Source organism: Streptopelia decaocto, assembly GCF_964273445.1.
Source record: "Streptopelia decaocto genome assembly, chromosome: 7".
In the NCBI taxonomy this organism is placed as follows: Eukaryota; Metazoa; Chordata; class Aves; order Columbiformes; family Columbidae; genus Streptopelia; species Streptopelia decaocto.
Genome location: NC_138661.1, coordinates 64835220 through 64860183, shown reverse-complemented (window position 1 = coordinate 64860183; position 24964 = coordinate 64835220). Strand labels below are relative to the sequence as shown.

General features: G+C 39.8%; 1 protein-coding gene across 9 annotated transcripts in view; it reads left to right on the top strand.

Annotated features, from left to right (window-relative positions):
* The window catches only part of NAV2 (neuron navigator 2), a 210849-nt gene that overhangs the window by 108884 nt on the left and 77001 nt on the right, over positions 1 to 24964 (top strand). For all 9 annotated transcript variants that reach the window (XM_082058912.1, XM_082058913.1, XM_082058911.1 and 6 more), the window contains 3 exons: positions 487 to 595; positions 2871 to 3260; positions 14997 to 15119. In XM_082058912.1, the coding sequence (XP_081915038.1) occupies positions 487 to 595; positions 2871 to 3260; positions 14997 to 15119 (622 nt within the window). The remainder of the gene's footprint in view (positions 1 to 486; positions 596 to 2870; positions 3261 to 14996; positions 15120 to 24964) is intronic.

The following is a 24964-nucleotide window of genomic DNA, read 5'->3' as shown; positions in this document are numbered from 1 at the left end:
GCATGGAGCACCCAGTCAACACAATTTTACTGGAAAGCTGCTGTTGTCAAATGAGATCTGTTTAAAATGGGAAGAAAAAAGGCCTGGTGAAAATCTAGCATTGGAGAAATTGGCTGTGTCGGGTTGATTTAAATTGTGTCAATATATGAGATGGAAAGGGTGGTATTGATGGAGTATATCTTGTAATGAGGTTGAAAGTTAACCAGGATTTAAATTGGGTCATGTGGGGAAACAACAATACAGAAACATCTGGTGCAAAGGCAGCCTGTGAAATAAAGTGAACAGCACAGAGCTCATTCCCGGTCCGGCTGCGGCCACGGCAGGTGCCTGCCCTAGGGACATGGAATCTGCATCGTGATCACTTCAGGGTGTTAAAGAACAGAAAGTCAGAAAAAAATGCATTTGAGACAGACTGAGGCAGAGGTAGCAGCTCAGCAAGGCGGTGTTTCATGCCTTGTCCTTTCTAATGGTTTATTTTCCACGTAGGAGAGGATCCAGAAACTCGGCGGTTACGAACTGTGAAAAACATCGCTGATCTTCGGCAGAACTTAGAGGAAACCATGTCCAGTTTACGGGGAACCCAGGTCACTCACAGGTAATGTCATGATTTTGTTTATAAGAAACTGGAAATCATGGTGCTCTTACTTTACATCTCGTAATCTGGCTGCTTTGCATCCTTGAAAAACAGCTGACACTGACAGTGGAAGATACTGATCTGGTACTTTTTCTCTGTAAAGCACAGATTCTGAACTATGTTCAGTGTTTATTGAGATTTACAATGCGTAATTGGTGGTGGCGGGTTGTATATAGAATGAAAGGTGGAGAATAATCAGTGCTTGTTAAATGTGTTAGGTGGTGTTTGAGTGTAGGTTAAGGTTTAAAATGTTTCTTCATCTTATTCTTGAACAATTTCAGTGCATTGCACCCATCTCCACCTATGTGTAATATTTTGTTTAAATAAGCAGGTGAACTGTGCTTGACCCACTTTATCAAGTGCATAACTTGAATTCCTGACCAATCTTTGGGCAAACAGATTTTTCCAATATTATTAGTCATCCATGTATGTAACTGCTTTTTCTTTGTAAAGCAGCATTTGGAAATCTTCGGCAATACTTAAAATATGCTCTAAATAAACAAAGACTGCTATTACATTTAAACGCTCTGTGACTCAGATCTTCTCAGTGGAGGTTTGGGAGAATAAGCTGTTTGGCCCCTGATGAGGTCGGGGTCCTACTTAGTGCTTGGTGCCTTATGGACCTCAGCCCTGAATGAGTTCATTGGGCGAACACTTTGTGTTTTGGCTTTGTATCTAAAACCGAGGCAGTGCTTGCAAACATGAACTCCCAATGCTGTTTTTATTTTCAAATTTCAATTAACATGACAGCTCATTATGATTTAATTACTATCACTGGAGGATACACAGGTTTTTACAGCGCACGCATAACATCACGCTGTGAACAGTACAGTGCTGCTTATTTTAACAAATATCCACAATTAAAAAAAAAGAAATAGCACTGTGTTAGCTGAGCAGGAAAGCAAAAGGGGAGTTAATGTGAGTAAAAGATGTTGCAGCTATGGATTAGCTGCAACTAAATTAGCTGCAACTAAGCTGCGAGTGTTAAGATTGTAGGGTCTTGGAATCTCTACACATCACCTGAAATCTCATGGTGTTGCCGTCCCATTTTTAAGGTTCCAATTAGCAGTCTACATTTAATCTAATGCATTTATTTTTTTAAGCATGTTGGAAAATACTTTTGACACCAATATCACTACTGAGATAAGTGGTCACAGCGTTCCCAGACCGTACTGGCATTGCTGTGGGAACGATGCAACATATTCGCTGTCTCAGATGTGCAGAGTGGAAGATTTCTCATAGCTGATGCTAGTCAAAAACTGTATTTACAAGCTGTGACCTAAAACACTTTTGTAACCAGAGCTCTCTATAAACATTATCAATATTTTGAAAATATATTCCGTTCATTAATGTATAAAATATATATTGAAAAAGAAATTTGTTTTGCCTTTCCTCTTATTTTTTTCATTTAATCCTTTCCCCAGTGTAGATAAAACTGCCATCTTGGTGCTGGACACATCTCCAGAGTATTAAGGCTTTCATGAATACAGCCAAAAAAAGAAAATGTATCAGAGAAATAGTACTGTAGTTGGTTTTCCTTTAGTCAGTTTAATATCCTACTCCCTTGCCTAGAGCAGCAATGGTGTAACAGAGTTATATACGATTGAAGATGAAAAAGTTATGCTTTGATACTGTGGATAATCCAATAAAAAGTTCCTGCTTAAGTCTTCTCATATATATGTTGAACACCTGCTGGCCTGGGTGCAAGAGAAACATTATTTAAGAACAGTGTTTGAGGAATGGACCCAATTTCAAGGTGTTGTAGCAGGTAACTTCTGTTAATCACAGAAACCCAGAATGTCAGGGGTTGGAAGGGCCCTGGAAAGCTCATACAGTGCAGTCCCCCCATGGAGCAGGAACACCCAGCTGAGGTTACACAGGAAGGTGTCCAGGCGGGTTGGAATGTCTGCAGAGAAGGAGACTCCACAACCCCCCTGGGCAGCCTGGGCCAGGCTCTGCCACCCTCACCATGAAGAAGTTTCTTCTCATATTTAAGCGGAACCTCTTGTGTTCCAGTTTGAACCCGTTACCCCTTGTCTTACCATTGGTTGTCACCGAGAAGAGCCTGGCTCCATCCTCCTGACACTCACCCTTTATATATTCATAAACATTAATGAGGTCATTAATGCTTTTACTTACGATATGTAACTTGGTGAGCGTTCAGGGTGCAGTGTCACCTGAAATAGCTCCATATAGCAAGCCACGCTTAATAAAATGCACTTCTTTTTTTTTACAGCACATTGGAAACTACCTTCGACACCAACGTCACTACCGAGATCAGCGGCCGCAGCATCCTCAGCCTGACGGGACGACCCACCCCCTTGTCGTGGAGACTGGGGCAGTCCAGCCCCCGCCTGCAGGCAGGCGACGCTCCATCCATGGGCAACGGGTACCCGCCGCGCGGGAACGCCAGCCGCTTCATCAACACCGAGGCGGGACGCTACGTGTACTCGGCGCCTCTGCGGAGGCAGCTGGCGACCCGCGGCAGCAGCGTCTGCCACGTGGACATCTCGGACAAGGGCAGCGACGAGATGGAGCTGGAAGGCATCGCCATGGATGCCACCGGCTATATGAGCGACGGGGATGTGTTGGGCAAGAATATCAGAGCTGATGACATCACGAGCGGGTAAGCGCCTTGATTTTTCTTCTTAAGTACTACATGTGATTCTTGCTTTGTGTTTAAATGGAGCTCTGTTCCCATAATTACTTATAGAAAGGTAAAAAAAAACCCACCACAAATATATTCTACTGGTTTCTAGTGGTTTTAACGAGCTCATTATCACAGTTAATTTAGTCAGTGGGATTTAAGCACATGATTTAAGTGCTTGTTAAAACCTTATCAGTCTCTAGGAGTACCTGAAAGGAGGTTGGAGCATGGAGGGTGTTGGTCTCTTCTCTCAAGTAGAAAGCAACAGGACAAGAGGAAATGGCCTCAAGTTGTGCCAGGGGAGGTTTAGATTGGATATTAGGAAAAAAATATTCATGGAAAGGGTTGTCAGGCATTGGAACAGGCTGCCCAGGGCAGTGCTGGAGTCACCATCCCTGGAGGGGTTTAAAAGACGTCTAGATGAGGTTCTTAGGAACATGGTTTAGAGGTGGACTTGGCAGTGCTAGATTAGTGTTTGGACTCAATGATCGTAAAGGTCTTTTTCAAACCAAAATGATTGTATAAGAAGATTTTCCTATATATGAACATACTCGTGCACATGATTAAATGTTTTCCTGAGTCAGGGTTTATTGTGGTCGAAACAAACACGCGCTGCAACATTCATTTATGCCCACAAGATGGAGATAGTGAGGCGTTTTCTCTACTTTTACTGAACCCTTTTGCTGTCAGAACATTCAGGGCACAGTTCACTGGGAGCAAATGAGTTTGCACCTCTGTGTAGGGTAAAACAGTTGTACATGCAAAATAAAATCTAAATAACAAGTTACTGTGCAGAAACATGGACTGGTAGACAATCATTAGCAAGGTTTTACATCAATGTTTTACCTCTGTCTTGACTGGAAAAAGCATTTGTTCTTTGCTCCAAAGCCAGTATTTAGTTCAATATTTTCAGTTCCTTCCAGAAGGTACAGTCGTGTTTCTTTAGCTCAAGTACATCAGCATTATATTGATGTTAAAACTGATCTTTGATATGCATGTGGCGTATTTGTTTTTGTGGCAGCCTTTTCCCCATCTTACCATCTTAAAACCTTTGCTTTTCTGTAATTTTTTTTATCAGTGGTATTTCTTATAGCATTGGCTTATTTGCAAGATGTAATGTCTCTCACTGAAATAGAAAGCTGGAATCCAGCTGCTGCTTTGTCACTAACTTAGCTGGTTAAGTTACACAATCTGGAAATATTTGGATGTTTTCACACTGTCCTTTTTGAAAAGTCAGACACTTTGTTTTTAATTATTAATTAGGGAAGAATATAGTAAAGAAGCTGATGCAAAACCCAGTATAAAGTTATATTTCAGATAAAGCACCAGTAGCTGTTGCTGTATTAATAACATATCACATCACTAAAGCACCTTGTGTTTTCCTCAGATGAATCAGCGTTTACCTGAGTTTTGCAATGTTTATTATAGTAAAAGTTATTGCTTTTCCTTTGGACTACGACTTTCATTCAAACTCGTGGCTGTAATTTTGGTCTAGAGGTAAGGAAAATAAATCCTGATCAGCACCGTGATTTGTATAAAACACCAAAAATATGGGCTGAGAAGCGTCCCTGGCAGAATATTCTCAGTTCAGGCTTTCCAAAGGGGCTCCAGTCTTTGCAGATCTTAGTGTATAAAGTTCAGAGCCCATGTTGAGGAAAAGGAAAGAATTAAGAAAGCTCTTGAGTTTATGAATGAGAAATTTGTGGCTTCACTCATCTCTGCATATGATTTAGTTTTCTGTCCTATCTGGTCATCCTGTAAGATTAACAAAATTGAAGTCTCCGTAGTCTGAAAATACAGGAGTGGTCTTTTAGATTCTGGGTCTAAAAGACTAATAATGTAATAAAACGTTTTTGCCACATGGCACCTCTGTCACCAAGGCAGTGAGTTATACACCAAGAATAATATCAAAATGGTGAATACATCATTTAGCAGAAGGGTCATATGCACCACAACAGCTCATCTCTAGGCCTGAGCGTCAGAGCACCTTTAGCCACATACCTGACTTATTTCCCACTCGTTTTTAAAGGAGGAAGGTAACTTCCCATTTCACAGAATCACACCATTTTTACTCATGTAAGTAGTCACAGATTGATAAATGACATCTCAATTTCAATTTCTTAGGACAAGTTATGTGTACGAATGTCTTTTTCTTTTCCACATCTTTTGCCTTCAGCTACACAAGCCTATTCCACTAAATAATGTGAGTTTGTTTATTGATTTATACAGTACTGTTGTAGTCATTGACCAAGTTCCAAGGGCAGAATCTGTATTGTGGGTCAGTCCATGGTCAGAAAAGATCCAGCTCCATTTCCAGGTTGTGGGCAGGGTTTGGACGTTGGGTGGTTTGGAGGTCCTCTCATTGCTGAACTGATGGGTGTCTGAAAGGAACGTTCCCAAAAGCAGCCCCAAAATGTTGGGGTTACATAGTCTGTGGAGTGTAATCGTTGTGTGCGGACTCCCTGAGAAGGAAGCATTGCAGTATTGAATTGCAATGACAGCATCAGATGTAATTCAAATATCATTTGAGAGACAAAAAAAATGAGGATATTGCCTTTGATGAATCTCACTGACACCTAATAATGCTGGATTACCATCTTCAGTATGAACAGATGTTTTTGTAGCCTGTTTCATGAGTTATCTCCCCAATGTCAGTTTATTCTCAATAATAAAAAAAAGAAGATAGCCTTGTATCTTTGGGGGCGGGAATAACATACCACTTAGAAATCGGAGAGGTTGCTTGTAAAGAAAGCATCCGTGTAACTTGCCGCAGAACAGATCTCTGAGATCGGTGTCAGGGCAAACAGGCCCAATATTTCCAGAAGCTGAGTTACAGTCAGCACAAGAGGGCATTGATAGCATGAATAGCTCTTTATTAGCTGGTGTGTGTTTCACTTTGTCATTTTTCAGAATTGCTACAATCCTGCAGTCTGAAAACCTCGAATCTGTGTTTTCATTGGCAAACTGATAGGGAAGGAAGCCAAAATATTTGTTACAGCCAAAATAAATCCAATAGCCAAGAAAAACTATTTTAGCCCTGTGATCCTGATGCTTTCTCTGAAATGTCCTGGGTCATGGGAAGTTTCGTTTGGCCTCCTTCAATAAGTCAGCTCAAGCAGAGCTCTGGCAGACACCAAGATTGCTTTCATAGGGTTAGAAATTCTGAGTATCTTTCCAAACGGGCAGAAAATATCGCTTAAATGAAGAAAGTCTCCAGGGGAGGAATCCAAGGTAAGAAGTGGTCTCATTGCGGGAGCTGAAACATCAACCGAATGGCGAAGGAGCTTCGGTGGGAAGGGGGGTGAGCTCAGGGCTCCAGAGCCTCATCAGAAAGTGGCACCTCTCAAGCCCAGAACTGTCCCCCAAAGATTGTTCCAGGTGGGGACATTAACTCTCATGGCTTTTGGGGGGTTGTTCAGAAGGTTTTGGTCGCTTCAATCTCCCTCTGGCTACTAACATACACATTCCTACCTCATTTTGTCCTTTTTTCCCCAGTTCTCTCTAATGAGGCATCCAGTTAATTTACTTTTCATCTGTCCTTGGAAGGGAGCGACAGAGCCGTTGGTCAGAAAGGCCTTTTAAAATTATTTTCTTTTAGCGTAATTAATCCTCTGTCCCTGTTTTCATTAACCTAGTGTGCAGCTTTCTATGCAGAATTAACAGTGTGCATATATCGATTAGTGCTGGTCACAAATTTTCTCAGGAAATGGCTTTGGATCTGCAAATGCAACTTGTCAAAACGATTTTCTGCAGAAGCGTGGCTGTTCCAGCTATGTGCTGGCAAAATGCGCATCTGATGGTTTGACAGCTCGGCTGCCCTAGAGCCTGGATTTTGAGACGGGGCAGATGTGAGCAGCCCTGTGTGTGGATTATGGGGCTGAGCCCAGCTCCCTCTTTGGAGTGTTTCGCCTCCACGCGATGTTCAGGAGCCTTTTGCACAAATTCTCCCTGCAGTGGCTGCTTTGGGGGGCAGATTCTTTACCATTCTATTAACCTCCCCCTTTGTTTGATGCTTTGGGGCTGATAAATTCCCATTCTAGATCTGTTTTCACAGCCTTTAATGTGTTTGTGTGTGCAGTGCTCGTGGGATTATGATTCTTTCTTGTTTACCGAAGCCTTTATACTCCCTGAGGATCTTTCTGCAAGCAGGTGAATTGGGAACACGGATGAAGGGATGCTCAAAGGGGGAGCAGGCCACTCGGAGCTGGGGAGTCAGGCTTTACCTGCTGCTTCTGCTCAAGTCAATCAAATCCACCCAAAAGCATCGTGCCCTAGGTACATTTGTTGTGCAGAGGGCTTGACTAACATGGACCAAAATGATGGTTGGAATAGGGTTCTGTTGCAGGCTGAGATTTAGTAGTTGTATCTATTAAGAGGCAAAGAAGCTATGCTTTTGCTATGAAGAACTGAAATTGAGGACTGATTTTGTTGCATGTTGAATAGTGTGATTGATACTTGTAGGATTCTTGTGGCTCAATTGCTTGATTCTCTACTGTTTATCAGAGATGCGTCTTTTTCAGGTATCAGGCTCATACATGGCGTAACAGCCCTTCACTTGGGCGAAGATTTTAGAGGAGGAAAAGGAGGACTATGCAGTTTGCTGCTAATGAGAATTTGTAGTAAAGAGAAGTAATTTCCTTCTAAGCTGTTTGCAACAGGAATGGTTGCAGGTGAAGGTAACTCATGGATAGATAGAAGTCATGGGGGGCCAAGATAATCATGGTCTGAATGAGAACCTGTTCACCCTGTACATTAATTCAATATAGCTATAGTCTTTTCCGACCTATTTTTTCTTCTGTACTCTTTGAGTTACAGTGGGTTAGTCATTTTACTGGACGTTGCACTTTAAACCAATATGATTTTAGCAATAAGCTTTCATCTAAACACAGGGCATGGGTAAAACCGTGTTCCTTATATGGCTATAACACTTCAACATGACTAAGAATCAATAGGAGGTTTATTTCATTTTTCTCCTCTGAGCAGAGTGTTTATTTGAACTCTCTTCTGTCTTGCTAGGACTGGCTTCTTATATCTTGATCTTTTCAACATTGCACAATAGTAGCTATATATGGTAAAGAGATAATTAAATAATGAAGGGGTCAGGCAAGCAATCTCAAAATTTTGACTTATATGAAATGGTAATAGGAAGCTTTGATTTTTGATTTCTTAGTAAGCTATGTTGAAATGAGTTCAGAAGTAGCTTTTGAATTTAGTCACAGATGCCATGATGCTGTGAGAAGGAAAAGAAAAAAAATATGGCAGCGTTTAAATCAAAATAATATTCTTATTCTAATAACTCTATTTAAAGATCTTTATAGGAGACATGACTAGACTATTACATAAGCATTTTCAGTATTATTAATGTTGTATATGATTTTAAATATTCTTAAATATTGCACTCGGTTCAGGAATAGTTCTGTTGGCAGATTCATCAATGAGATGGTGTTTGATTTATCACAAATGCGATCTCGGATAATGTGCCTTCGTATAAATTTGCTTGCAACGTAGAATTCAGTGCAGGAAGATATTGTAGGTCTATAAGCCATAACCTTATAGATCAGCTGCAATCAAGCATTTTATATATTATACTGCTAAAAAGGGCCACGTTAGGTTGTATGTAGTGTTTGTTAGTAAAATGAATTCCCAAGTTGTGTTGTATTTTTTGCTTACTTATACATACTGTCCTATTGTCAATGACTACCAAAATACCATTTAATAGGCATTAACCCACTCTGGGCTTGTTTCTGTAATAAACACCTCGGCAGTGTTTGAACTGCTGCTTCGGTGCCAACAGGTTTTTGTAATTTGAGCAAAAAGATGGCTTTGAAAGGACAAAATACGGTCCCGCTCTGGGACTCGCCAGCAGAGGGAGATGCAATCATACACAGCTTGTCCATGGAAATCATCTGCAGGGAAGGATTAGGTAAAAAAGGAGTAGTGACCAAAAATCGTTATCTGATGGCTGCTGAATGACTCCTGTGCCAGGCAGTCTTAAAACATCTCCGAATTGATTTCACAGAAGCCACTTTCTCTCTTTAGATTTCTTCTATTTTCTTTTTTTCCCTAGAAAAAGGTCTGAGAATTAAGTAGTTTACAGGACTGAACTTTTGCTTCTAGACTGGTATGGACAGTATGAACAACGAGCTACTGTTCCATGTTGTTAGTGCTTTACAGGTGAGAGGTTTCCTGAGCAAACTATAAAACCTAAATATACTTACTGAGTTTTGCACGATCTCATTTTTCCTGTTTTACCTGTTAGTGGAACAGGTATCTCTTTCTTCCTATCTGTGATAATGATTTTTCAGACTGCAAGTTGTTTATTGTTTTTTCTGGGTTTACTCCATGTTTGTCTTCGAGCATCTTCAAACAATTAGTAGTTCACTCATTAGTTTCTTAATTGCAAGTAGCTACTGATTATTAGTAAAAGTATTAATTTATAAACTATAGGCTGCCTTAAATATAAAGTAAAATAAATTTTAGATTAAATGAGCAATAGGTTTGTGCTTCTATGAACCTGAAAGGTAATATTTTGTCTAATGTTAGGGATTTGGGCATTGTATTAGCAGTCCCGGCCTGAAAGCTCAGGAACTAATTGTGTTCGTGAATGAGTTTGTTGAAGTTTACATGGATCAAAGATGGAATTTAAACCAGCGGCAGGTTTGTGGACTTTGTAAATGTTCAACCCTTTGGTTAGAGAGATGAACAACTGTGCTGATGTGGTGGGCATTGCAACAGAGAGTGGTCAGGCAGGAATAATGAATGGAAACACAAGAAAAGATCGTATGATCTAATTCCAATGTCATGATGGAAAATGCAGACCAGCTTCATACTGACCTGAGAAGTTTGGGGTTGTCATCATCCTGCTGCTAAGTTTTCTTTTTCAGTCAGATTTAGAACAAATTCCTGGTTGCAGTCACAGGATTGTTTTGATCCCGTCTATCATATCTTAGAAACAGCACTGGAGAATTTTCTGCTGTTGGTGGTTTTTAGCAACTGGCAAAGTTAGACTCCTTTGATACTTAAAGCTTGTTAAGCCGCTTGATCTCGTTTAACTGACTGTAATGACGAGGCAGGTGAAGCCTAGTGAAAATAAACATTTAAAGGAAAACATTAAGGATAACAGTGTTATTGCAGCAGCTAAAAGAGAACACTTTTGAGTGTCAAAGCAGATGATGATACATGGAATAATCCAAAACCTGTAATTCCTACAAGCTTTTTCTTTCAAGTTCCAAGCGCTTGGGTTGACGGGCAAGTCTTCTGCCAGGTGGCACCTCAGCAGGCATTTCCAAACTAACCTTGAATCAAAAGCACCAAGAAGAAGACAGGAGCACCTGGGGTGAGTCAGCTCCAGTTTTGGGACACGATGCTGCTCTCCTGCTCCTGGGTTTGGGATTACGGAGCCGCACGATGCTGAGCAGATCGGGGCAGGCTTGGCCGCTCCGTTGTGCGCTGCTGATTTACCTGCTGCTCCTTCTCCTAACGCTTAAGTAAAGAATGCCTGTCCCTTGGCTATCTGTTTTCAAAACTGGAAAATCCGTATTCATACGTTAAGGAGTGAAACGGATATATATGAAGTGGTGGAGTTGTCAGACCATAAAAGCAGGAGCCTGTTGGCTGCATACATGGGTCAGCGGGGAGTGCGGACAGAACTCAAGTGACTCGTACCACTGGATTTTTACTGATCACTGTTTCCGTAATTCCTGTTTCCTCAGTGTGCCTTTCAGGAAAGGGAAATAAATCACTTCAGCATCAGAAATACCCTAAAAATATTGCACTTGGAAGAACTTATTACAGCATTCAAAATTTCAGAGGCACAGAAAGGGTGTGTTTGGCTAAAGAAAAGAGAAGTTCAAAGGTCCAGGTTGTCCAGGGAATTCCAAAGCAAATTACTTTATGCCTGTAATACAGGGCGGGGAGCCACTTTCTTATAGAGAAAAAGTGTCGCCTAGAAAGTGGGCTGGAAGTTCCAGTTGTGTGTTAGAAGTGCATAATGCTGCTCTTGTTTAACTTGAGTCTTTTCTTAATCAAAGAAGTTTGGTTCATTTTGTTTCCTTGCTGATGAAGAGTGAAACTGTGGAGATGAGGATTAAACATGAATTCCTGAAAATATTAGAAGCTTCTTTTAAGCAACATCATCACTATCTCACTGTCCATTCATTAGGTATTATTATATTCGTCTTCATTAAAGACAGTCATTCCTCATTGGCTCTTGGTACCATCACCAAAGCACCTGAGCTATTAAATTTTTGGAACATGTAGAATTTACCCATCTGTACAGAAGTCAGGGAGTCTGGATACTATGCTTTTTCCCAGATCATATATTTAAACTTTTTCTTATTTGGGGGCAGGTATAAAAATACTTCAAAGCGCTTCTTTTTGCACTGAATGTGCTTGCAGAGTTCATAGATTTGTGAATCTGGCAAGTCAGCTAGTGCAAATTTGTCATGTTTCTTAATAAGAAAAGTCAAAGAAATAACACCTAATCAATAACTGCCCTAATACAATTGCTTGGATTGCAGTGGGTGGTTGTAGAGGCGAGCCTGGTACACTGGCATTCCATATTGTGTACATGTAGGATAAGGCAATACATTCAGATAGCATTGAGAACTGTTAGAATTATATGCATGCAGGATAATATTTCCTGGGTTTATTTTTACTCCCCAAGTAAAGCCTTATAGGATTGTCTTTAGAAAAATATACTTTCATTATATTCTTCTTCCTCATAAAGCAAAAACCTGTTGTATTCATAAAGGCAAGATGGCTTCTGAGAGCAAAGACAGTTTTAGGTTTGAAGTGATGGAATCGAAGGAAAAGAAATTGACGGCTGGAGGCTTGTGGCACCAGTAACACTCTGGATAGTCAAGAATGTATTGTTTCATTTTCTTTAAAAATGTATTTATTGTGTGTTTTTCTCCATAGAATTTAGAATATGGTATTTCCCCTTGTTCTTGCACCTCACTGTTGCACACATGACTTTAAGCATCGTTGCTTTTGGCATCTTTTTGGAATTAAACGTTCCTGGGTAGAGGACATTGTGTGTAATAAACATAAGATATAAAGCTTTCAATCTGTGATTACACAAACCTGTTTCAAAATACAAAAATCTATCTTGTGTTGTTCTGGCGTGTAAGAAAGTTGTTCTATGGGTATAGTGGGTAAAAGTTGTCATCTATGTCTGCGCTTTTTGACAGGGTCTTGGTTAGAAAAACTCACCATCTAGTTGCCAAAGATGCCAAAGGCATCCAGCTTCTGTTGACTTACGTAAGATTTATGAGTGCTGAAAACCACTGGAAATCCAACTGTTAGTTTTTGGTTTGATGCAACTGCTGAATTATTCTTATCTGTCAGATTGCTGAGCTTCTGCATGAAGGATGGAATCTGTCGGTGTTAGTAAAGGGGCTTTCCATTGATTTCAGCATGGCTAAGTCTAATGAGTAATACGTTTTATTTCATGTATTTTGGGTAATGAACATGGAGAACAATCTATTTCAGCTGTAGTTGATCTTTTTTATCAAAGGACTAGTCATACTCCAGAAATCTGACAGCAAAGCCAAAAGTTGCATTTTCCAGTACGTGTACAACAGGTAATCATACAGAAACATGTTTAGTGTGCAGGCAAGTATCTACAATAAACCAACTAGTGTATGTACATTAGATGTTTTTGCAAAATGCTGTTTGCCTGCTTGTATAACAATATGGTCTTAAGCTCCACTTTTCTTTCCCTTTATTTCAGTAGCTTAAGGAAAAAAAATATTCTTCCATGATAAAATATTTATGAACTATGTGAAACACAAGTTAGAATGCGAGACCTAAGGCGAATTCCGCACAAGTTACAGTGCAACTGCTCCTCTTGCTTTTTTAATGTGTTTGTTTATGAGTTTGGAGAATCATGTCCCCACAGATCTGCTGAACAGAAAATACTCTTGTGTCCGACTCGCCAGGCTTAGCAACCTCCGTGTTGGACTCCCCAGAGAGACTCCTCAGTTGTTCTGGGAAAACCCGCACAGATTTATACATCCAACTGAAACACTAACCAGCAGATTGTGCAAGGCTTGTCGACTCTTTACCATCCCATTCTTATAAATGTAGTAATCAAATTTGACTTGGGTAAAGTACATCTCCTGCGGTAACATCTCGCCAGGCATTGCTGGCTACAGTTGGGGGCGTCTCTCTTGTCTTGCTGTGGATGAGGGTGTCTCGTTTTGGGGGAAAAAGCTCTGTGCTTTGTTAAACCAGCAGAAAGTGTCCTGTGTATGTGGATGTTATTCTGTGGCTGCTGTCAATTGGTGAAGAGTGGCTAGAGGATTAAGACGATACAATCCCATCAGCTCCTAACTCGGTGAGGTATGTGACGTCCACTGGTACGCCAGAGACAGCAGCCGCCTTGCTGGAGTTGTTATGAGTTATTTCAGTCTCAGGTGTGTGAAAAATTGTTTACACAACTGTCGGTGCTGCTCCTGTAGATGTACCTGGGCTGATGGTGGTAGCACAGAGCTCTCTCCACGCCATGTCTTGAGAGGCAAACGGGACTTGTCTTTCTAGTTTAAAGCTAGCTCGCATGTATCTGTAGGCAGAAATACTTGTAGAAATGAAGAAAAACCAATAGAAAAATCCTCCTGTTTTGACACTTTGAACTTATTCACCTATTACTATTGTGAAAGGCCACAAAATACTTTGAAACATTATTGAGATATTGATGTATGACAGCTCTTTGGGAAGCTACTGAAGAAGACTGGAGTAACTAATTAATTTCAGTATTAACATACTAAAATAGTTGATTTTGAAACTGAACCAAAGTGGTAGGTAGTTGGTATGATTTTTAAAACTTTATTTTCTTGGTTACCACCACATCCTGAAGTTACACGACGTGATGGCAGCTGCTGTCTGCATTGGTACAGGCTTCAGCAGAAATGCTGCATGACACAGCCTCAATTATTGTGAGGAATTGTTCCTGGTGATCAACAAAATCAACCTATTCTTGTCCACCAAGTGTCATCTCTGTGCCCTTTAAGATGCATTTTTCATTTGTCTGAACTGGAAAGTAAGAAATGTGCAGTCTTAGGAACTTGTGAACTATAATATATACACTTGGAACTTCTTAATATCTAAGAACAGTCGCTTTAAATGCAGACGTCTCTAGGTCACAGTTGCAGACAGAGTACAGTGTAGGAGCCAAAACAAGGTTGAAAAAAACCTTTTGTTCATGCTGCAACTTTCATTTCTCACAATAGACCTTGGCATATTCATTATTCATCGACGATTGACAAAACTAGGTTTAATTCCATGTGCTTTTTTGCAGTTAACTTCTAAAAGAGTTGAGATTTCCATTGTGTTGTTTTAGCCCACACAAAATAGTTCAGGATGGTATTAACCATGCATCTTTTGGACAGGAAAGGGTAATTAATGGTAGCGTTCACAAATATTAAATTACTTCCATCTAGGCATCCTGAATGAAAGTTAAGTGTCCTTCCTTTGTCACAATTATGTTGAAATGCAGTTCTATTGATGAGAGAGGAGAGTGAAGAGAGGCAAAAAGTTTATCAGATTTAATCAAGAAAAAAGCTTTCCTTGCTTCGTATTGCAAGTAATATTCTTCACTTAAAAGTGGGCGAATTGCAATATACAGTTAAAAACATTAAGAAGATATGGGCTACACTAATACCTAAAAGTTTTATTGTTTTATTAAGGATAACGTTGCGTTTTGCTGTTTTGAAGGTACATGACGGATGGTGGTCTGGGGCTGTACACGCGAAGGCTGAACCGGCTGCCGGACGGCATGGCCGCGGTGCGGGAGACCATGCAGCGCAACACCTCGCTGGGACTCGGAGATGCTGACAGGTAAGGTCTTATCCAGCAAATAATATAACGGCACACTTGCTTCAAGCTGTATCTAATGCTTATTTGATCTCTAAGATTAATTAGCTTTGGGAGTTCAGGTACTGAATACACAGAGAGAAGCTTCTCCAGAGTATTTTAGGTGATATGTTTTGGTGTCAGGATAAATGTTGCCTTTATGTCTTCTGATTGCGTTGCTGAAATCTTATCTGGGGTTTTGTGCACAGGATGCAACACAAGAAAACGTAAAACTTCTATTTTAATAGTGTTTGAAATAAAAAAGACCTAATTGTGTCCTCATTTCCACTGATTCTTCCAAGTCCAGTGATTCAGTGTGAACCGTCAAGGCCAAAGATCAAAAATTAGGGGACTAAAAATCCATAATTTACGGAAGCATGATCATAAAGGAAGCCAGGGAGACAGACATTAATGAGACCTGTATTCTGTTAAAGTTGAGATAAATGGGTTAAATACTTTTAATACTTTTGCTTTTAACGGCATCAGCCTATAGCTGCTGCTTGCCCTTCCACATCCAAACCCTGATGAGTGTTAATGTTGATGCAGTAAGTGAACCGTATCCCTTTTCTTCCCTGAGGGGCCCCTGCATGGATTTTGAGATACAGGTTTGAACCAATTTCTGAACTAAAGGGTTTTTTTCTTTTACTTTTGTTATCAATAAGTCTTTCCCGGGACATAATGCAGTTGACTGAATTTGATATGGCTGATACTTTAGTGATGCATGGTTTACTAAAGAAACACAAGTGATAAAGAATTTAGCCTTGTTTTCAAAGAAAGCCATACTAAATTTACCTTGTTGTTCGCTTAATGCAAGTAAAGAGCAGGATGGTAAATCTCAACAAAAGAACTAAAACCTGTTACAGAATCTCAGCTCAGTTTCAGTTACTAAGTCAACATATGCCTGCCAGTTGTAAAATATGCCCGGATTTTTCAGGAGCTCATATCTGTTTCTGAAATTTGCACCTCGAAACCTCCCCTTGGCCAACAGCATTTGCTCCTGGTTGACCGCGGGTGAAGGCATTGCCACCTGGTATGCAAGTGAAGACTCATCAATTATCGTCTCCATCTGTAGCTGTGGCTTCTGAATATTGCCACATTAACAGAAGCTATCTGTTTACAATACAGAATTGGTCTGATATAAATTATATTATTGTTTAAGTAACAGTCAGCCTTCTGGAGAGCTAGTGATACATTCCTTGTCATCGATGCCTTCCCCCCTCCAATATTTCCTGTGCTTGCAACACTTTTTCTTGGCATGTAAGTTATTATCGTGTTTAATTTGCTAAGCTTCCCTGAAGACACCACATGAGGACCCATTATGTACATTCAACAAGAGAGATTATTTGTATGTTTAAAATATATTCCACTTAAAAATGGGACTGCGACACACTGAAATGCAATTTGTAGTTTACATCAGTTGTTTCAGCTTTGAAAATCATTCTTTCAGTTCACATGGAGGGGATGGACTTTACACACAATAAAGACTCTGTAAGGCTGGCAATTTAGCTGCGGCACGGGATCACAGAAAAATTACCCTTGGTCCCAGATTTGGTGACATGATGATGTGTTGTTTTGATTTAGTCTTTTCTATTAATAATGCAAGCTTGCTCACCTTATGCAGGAAATCACTTTTCTGACAAGAGGGCAGTGATTTAAAATTAGCTTCTCTTTGGTTGCTGGGTGATCACGATGTGCAGCTTAAACAAAAAATTAATCTTGGTTTGAGAGGCAGTTTTCCAGGGTGAAAATTGGCATAAGGAAAAGGAGTTGAACGAAATGGGGCAGTAACGAATCACTTTCTTAATTCTGTGAATGGAGGCAAGCAGGAGTTCTGCTTTATTGGTACACGGAGAAAATGTATGAAGATTAAATTTAACTTGCTCAAAGCAGATGTTAATTAATTGAATGCATGGGAGAACAAGTGTGAAAGACTATGAACCTTTCAAGCATGAGGTTAATCATTAAAAACTGATCAGGGGGATTTGTGCAATTTGCTTACTTGGTTTAGTTTCTTTTGTTATTAATTGTAGAAGTTCAGTTGTGAAGGTTTAACTCATTGGCTCTGGTAACATAACGCACAGACCTTAGAAGGTACATTTTCCCCTGCAGCAGGGAAATCCAAACAAGGCAATTTAATTTAATGCTTGAGTGCAAGGTTAATGGAATCATTGCACAACACAGCTGAGCTTATTTATTCACTTCAAGACAATTTGTGTTTGCATAGAACAAAGGCGCTTTTAATGAAAAAAGCATTAAAAATGTCCTTTTTCATTTAGTTCATGATTTTCTTTTTTTTTTAATGTTGCAAATTAGCTATCTATGGTTTTGTCTCTTCTGCCTATATGGGCTTGGTGTGTACCATCTGGCTATTTAACTTGATTTCACTTTGTCAGGTGCAGCTGCTTGATCCGAGACTTAACTCTGCCCTTACTTTCATAAATGTAACATGCATTTACGGACACGTATAGATAAGAGAGAAGATATTTGGAACTTATATTTCCATAAACCTTTCTGTAATTTCTTATTTGTTTAACCTGTTATTTAGATAAGATAATCCAGACCTGTGCTGATTTATTGTATCCTTGTGAATAGGACAAGAGATTGTATTAAGGAATGTGAGCTTGTCAAGAGTAACTGTAATGCTGCTATTGGGGAAATATCTATATGACTTCTTAAAATACCCTCAGTGAGGAAGTGCTTAACTCCTTTCTGAGCATGATTAATTTGGATTTTTTCACTTTTGCAGTTTAATTTGGGGTTGCATGAATTACATGTCTTTGCATGAGAGTATAAAGCATATAAAGGTCTTCTGAGCTTCTGGCTTTAAGGACCGGTCTCAACAGAATAGCAGATTACATTTCTTGGTACTTCCAACAGCTACAGCATTGGTGAAATGTAAGTAAAACACAGCTCAGGTGTAGGACTGAACCATTCTAAAAGCGTTGCTGTCTCATGGTTCAGATCTATGATGATGACAATGACAGTCTTGGCTCACTCTTGTCACACTGCAGTTCAAACAAGACCATATTGAGTGTAGGACTTTTGACTCAAGCCATCTCCTGGCATTTCAGCAGCATTTCCTGCTTTTGGCAAGATTTTTGGGTAGCCCCAGGTGAGAATGTGGAACCGGCAGAGGGGATGGACAGGAAGGAAGAATTGGAAGTGAAGCAGAAACTGAGCAGAAAGCCAGGGGATGTTTCATGCAGAGCGTGGATATAGAATTATTAATAGGAATGTAATAAAGTGCAGATTTTTTCAGATGCTACGATTTATAGTAATTTCTACAAATGATAAAAATTATGCCTTTCAAAAATAGCTGAAGAGTAGTTTTTGCCGTTATTTTGCATTTTATAAAAACATATTAAAGCTATTTATATGTCTCTTGGCTCAGGTAGCAGACAACACTTCACATTCATTTGTGGAGTAAAACCCTTTGACTGAAGTATGTTTAAATTCATTAACTGCAATTTAATTTCTTGAATCCTGCTAAAGTGATGAGATTACTATGAGGACGGGTTAGTGTTCAGTGCTGGAGGGAGATCGTCAGGTTACCTTCATGACCATGGGAACCTGGATCGCACTTCAGAAGAGCTGAAAAGCAAGTTGGGGCAAATAATCAGATGGGGGGCAATGTTGGCCTGTTCTGAAAAGTGGGGGGAGAAAGGGGCATCACTGCTTTTGGAAAGAGGCAAATTCCACCCAAAGCAGGATTACAGGCATGGTGCTGGTGGGTATCACATAAGAAGCTACATCAAATTTTCTTCTTTTTAGGTGCTACTTTATTGTAGGCAATGGAAAAATGTTACAATATAAGAAAGAAAAAAAAAAAAAAAGACATTTTTGTTAAGATATTCTTCATGTAGTTTTATAGTAGGATAAGGCAGCTTTAAGTCCTACACCTGTTTTGTCAGTTTTTCCTCCTAAGTGAGAAAATGCAGCTAAAATTAAATGAAGGTGTCTGCAAGTGCTGGCTTTGCAGATGAGGAGTTAAGTCCTCCATTCACAGGGAATATCTGTTAGGAATAATATCCCATTACTACCCATCTGGTCATAGCTTTGCTCCTCTAGCAACGGTAGCAGGATGCATAAGAAAAGGGGAAAAACAGAGAAAATGTGTCTGAAATAGCCACATAGACAGGATAGAGTTTGTCCTAAAATGTTAAAACATGACTGGGTTTTATCTTCAACTTCAGATGGACCCAACTATTGTAAAAATACATAGCAATAGATATTCCTGCATTGTAATGGCAGTGGAATTCCCATCATCTCCTTCCTCCACAGCATCTCCTGCTCATGCAATGCTCCCTCAGGAGGGTTGACATAAGTGTTTGTGGATTTGCACAGTCAATGAACTTGCAGGGAGATTCATCTGGTATTTTACGTGAATGGGTTTGTGGAGGAAGGGTGTCCTTGCTGTCAGAAGGGGTAACATTTAAGTCATCTACAGACCTCAGGAGATCTCAGCTAAGAAAGAAAATTTCATGCCATCAGCTCACAGTTCCTGCACTTCCAGAAAACTCTGGCAATTGCTCTTGCATTCCGTTGTTATGATTAAAATAATTTATCAATTCTGCTTTTCCCATTTTTGCTAGGGCAGCGGAACACCCCTGTATAAGGATCCCAGATAACAAATAAGCATAGTTTTCTTGAAAATAATTTAATTTATTTTTAATATAAAACAGATCAAAAAGTAAAGTGCCATCACCTAAGCGTTCATTTCTCAATATATTTATGCTGTGAGTCACTGCAATTTGTAAATATATGTCCGTGTATAGTGGCAAAGTCACAGAACTGGTGAGATTATTCATGCTTAACAGTTCTCCTACTCTGCTTGACCAGCTGTTTGGATTTTATCACTAAGCTAGAAAAAATAGTACTGCTTCTAACTATTCAAGTTGTACCTATAGATACATATCTGTCTCTGAAAGATCCTGCATTTATCTTGAAAGCTGACTTGCAGAAACAGGGAAATTCACATTGCAAAGATTCTTTGAAGTTTATGGCCTTGGGATCTGCTGATTAAAATCACAATACCATATACTTTTATTTTCCAAGGAATCTTTTTACAAGCTGTAATCCAAAGTGGTTTTAGGTTACATAAAGTAATTGCGAAGTTAAGCAACAAATAGTAGTTGAAAGCAAAGGTATAGTAGCTATACCCGAGGGCCAAAATTAGCAGTTACCAAAAGGAAAATTTAAAAAATAAATACATTCTGCTTTCAAACAAGGCAAAGTTAGTGAAGGGAAACAAAGTTTCAGTGGGCTAAAGATGACAAATTCTGGATACATAAGCATTTCTTCACGTCTAAAACAGAAGCAAGTTTTTTCATTATTAAATACAAGTTGAAAATAGTTGCCTTAAGTTTACCTGGATGTGATAGTAATTTAGACTAACTCTTAAAGCCAGGCAATACCGAAGAAGCAGAGGAAGATTTAGCAAGGACAGGCATGACATGATGTTTCTGTGCTGTAGAAAAGAGAGACATGGATGATTTATCGCCTGAGTAATGTGGAGGAGTTAACTGGGGAGAGGGAGAAATTACTACAGGCTGTAAAGGCTGTTTCTTTATGAATCTATGGCTTTTAATATCCACCAGAGTTATTATTTTAATACTCTGGTTTATTCTTTGAAGATGTTTTATAGAACTCTCTTGAAGATGAGAAGGAAGAGGTCAAGTGTGAGAATTGCCCCCTTTGGTAACCAGGTTCTTCTCGACTTCGTGGCTTACATGTGAATTCATTCAGTGGGCATAGTAATACTGTGTTTTGGGTTATTTTAAATTCTTTCTTCCACACACGTACTTTTGGAGATACATATGGTACGCTGGATGAAGCCTACTACATTCTGGGACGTACTTACACAGGCGATAACATCAGCTCTGTTTAGAGAGGCATGATGGAATGGAGATACGTTGGAAAGGTTTGTTTTTCTCAGGCTTGGTCTGATTTTACTCATTGTATGATGGTCAGAAAAGTGTTTGCTTCCAGCAATCAGCTTAGTGAGGCCGGGAGCTCCTTGGAGGCCAGAAAGAGTTTCAAGGATGAGTTAAGGAGTGATGTAATTTTTCAGCAGAGATGGTGTTTGTTTAAAACTTTCTGTCTAGGCTCTAGGTTATCACATCATGTAACATTAGTGGATGGTTGATGTGCAGGGTTTTGGTTCTTGAACCAGTTTTGTGCCTATTATATAACTGATTTTTTCTTAAAATGCAATTTGTTTACCTATTGGAGAGTCTCTTTTCCATCTATTCATGGGGGGAAAAAAAGGCAGATTTTACTGCAGTTAAGACCTGTGTGCATCCAAGAAGCCAAGAATTGTCTTGTTCTTTTCTTTTAACTAATAGCTATTTTAGTAGCCGTGTGGGCTGACAATGCGGTTGAGAGAGTTTTTCACCATTTTTCAGAACTTTCTTCCATTGAGGACATACAATTCTATCACTTGACACCAAAAATAAACCAACTATCCAGAACACCCCACAACTGCAAGTTGTTCCCTCCAAAATTAGTAGAGTGGACAATTTTTACGTGCTTGACTGTGGCTGTATTTTTAAACAACTTCTTCAGAATTGGTTTTTTTGCTTAGATGTAAACACTGAAGACACAAGCTGGATCTAGGCTTTAGGAACTGCATTTCTTGTTGACACTTTTTTCTTCATGTCATGCCCTTCACTTTTGTTGCTGTAATTCTGATTCTGCATTCCTTCATGTTTTAGGGTGTATTTCTACCTCTAACACCTAATTAAAATGTTTAAGGCGGGAGGTGAAGTTCTCTACAAAGCTAATGGAAGGTGGCAGGTGCCTCAAGGGAGAAACTCACCATGACTAAGTCAGAACCTTCTTTTTGCCCATATATTCCACTGTGGATGGTTTGTCCTGTCCCCTAGAAGGCTGCATTGCAGCGTATGTACATGTGAAGGGACCTTTACCTTTTTTACAATTGTGGATACTAATTCCATGGAAATAGGAAAAACTGCCTAATTCGAGCAGCTGTGTAATTTGCATCTAGGGATGGCAAAATCATGATCCTACACCATGAGAACTAGATTTTCCTCAAGTGAAATTTCCTTTCACACACACCCACTTTATGTGTATAAGTATAAAGTTGATCTAACTGCTGATTTGGAAGCTCTTCTGAAACCCTCAATATTTCTGGTTCCATTGCCAGAGATTAGCGCTGTCTTTTCTGTTGTATGAAGTGGCTTTTAAAACACTTTAGGCATGTGGGAAATTAAGCTTGTATTCCAAGGGTAAACAAGGTTGTAGATACAAAGACAATTTTGAACTGTATCAGGGTCTTTGTGCTTTGCATGACAAACCGAAGAATGTGAAATGCTTGCTGACATAGTGCAGACTTTGTTATTTGGTTTTCCATGTCGAATGGCAAGAGGGTCAACATAGTCTCACAACTGACCTACACCAGTAACCTCTGAGTTTGGGATTTGGAGATTGAATAGATAAAACTAATAGCAGACAGCTGTCGGACTCCAAAAGAAGAATCCCAGTTTGGGGCTCTTTGACGAGCGTGGAAGCTCATTATGGCTGTAAAGCAAATTTCAAGACCAGATGATATTTTCAGATGTTGTGTGCTTTTCTAAATGTCTCATTACCCCAAAACCTAAAGATTCTCCCTTTGGTCTTAGTTTGCCCTTCTCAGATAGTTTGTTGTGGCTTTGGATTTGTCCGTAATTATCATTAGAAGTCTTCATTAGGGTTTTTGCTTCTGTTCTACAGCTATGTGTTCTTCTGTAGTTACAATAATATTCTATTAGTATCAGCTTACATGTTAATAGAAATATTAATGTGAATAGCCATGATCTAAGCTTTCTGTTTAGTGGCTGAATGTTTTCTATGATTGTATTGCTTGGAAAATGATATCAAAATTCCAAGCCCATATGTCAGATGCATGTCTCTTCTTGCATGCTCTTCCAAGCTTTGCTGGGGTTCCTTGTTTCTTTATCTTTGCTCTGTTGATTACGTTTATTGAATATTCAGTTGATCCTTGTGGTCCCTTCCAACCTGGTATTTATGATTCTATTATTCTCAGTTTTGTCCCCTCCAATGAAGAGCTTTCAAATGTAATACTGCAGATGGGGTGAGGGGACACCTATGTCTTTAGTGAGAAGCCAAAGAACTCAGGTTATCCGGATGCTTTGATCCATTGCCTAGACAGGGAAATGAGACTCCTAATTTGGACAGCTAACTGAACTGTTTAACGTTGGGTGGTACTAATAGGCCTGAATATCCAATATACATCCACATCTGCAGCACAGCAGGAGAAGCTGTAAGGTATCTACAACTTTATGCTCGTATCTAAAATGTGATGTATTTCATAAGCAGTGATCTCCTTCAGCTGTCCTGGATGGCAGCTCCTGTGTTAAGAAGGTAATGAAGGAAGGGGGCTACTTTTGGGCTGCTTTTAAAACAAACTAAAACATCCCTGACCCAGCACTCATTAAGGCAGAAGATACATTCAGATAAAATGAAGGTTCACTCCCTATTTCCGTGGCACTTCAGAAAGAGGTGCGCTCTCTTCTGTCCTCTCGCAGACCTTCTCTACCAACTATAACTGGGTTGTCATAAAGAAGGTAATGTCTCATTTCCCACTTATGTCTACACAGATGGAAGTGTACAAATTGGGACATATGGACTGTGTAGAATAAACGTCTCTCTTCAATGAAAAGGCTTTAGCCTGGAAAACTGGAGCTGAGGGGGAGACCTTTTTGCTCTCTGAAAATACCTGAAAGGAGGTTGGAGCATGGAGAGTGTTGGTCTCTTCTCCCAACTAACAAGCGATATGACGAGAGGGAGTGGCCTCAGGTTGTGCCAGGAGAGGTTTAGATTGGATATTAGGAAAAATTTCTTCTCGGAAAGGGTTGTCGGGCATTGGAACAGGCTGCCCAACAAGTGGTGGAGTCACCGGTCCTGAAGGGGTTGAAAAGATGTGTAGATTAGGTTCTTAGGGACATGGTTTTGTGACAGTGTTAACGGTTGGACTTGATGATCTTGAGAGCCTTTTCCAACCAAAATGATTCTATGATACTGTGGATAATCCATTAAAAAGCTCCTGCTTAAGTCTTCTTGCATGTTCTATGACTTCCCAGCTCTGGAGAGCAGCTGTGCTGCATTTTGCAGTGGGGCGGAGTGACAGGGACAGAAATGCCTAACTCTATTTTTGCTACCCTGGGATTCTTGAAGCTACCGTATTTATATCAGGCTGTTATTTGGTGTCACAATAACTTCCTTGGTGGCCAACAAGCTATTCCATACTGTGGGTCTGTACCCTTCTTATCTCCAAGTCCTACTCTGCTCTTCTCCATTCCTCAGCTTCCTCATAGTATAGGGATTTTTCCAGCAGTATGATAAGGTGACTTTGTGACCTTTTTATGACAGCTAGTGGCGTTCGCAGTGAAGTTGAGACTCTGCAGAACAAGTAGTCACTTTGCTCCTGATCTTTCTGAGTTGAGCCCCAACATCCTGAGGCTTAAACAGCCCAGTGTTAATGCAGCTGCGTGGGGCTTAAAAACGCTCTGCTATTACATAAACAGGCATTAAGGCTTTCATGTGAGAGTCTTATGTTGCTTTAGTATATACAGTTAAATATACATTTGGCCAGGATAAATAATTGTATGCAGCAGAAACACTTGGAGCTACATTGTGCTCTTAAAGCCATATTATGAGAATGTGTGTAATTTGTTTTTATTAGTAAAAGTTTTTGATATTCTCACCAAAAATAAAACACCTAATTTTATTAACACTGATTGCTGCAATTTGAGACTAATTAATTTGACGTAAGTCGCATTAGAAAAGTGCGAAACCTGTGTGCAGAGTGA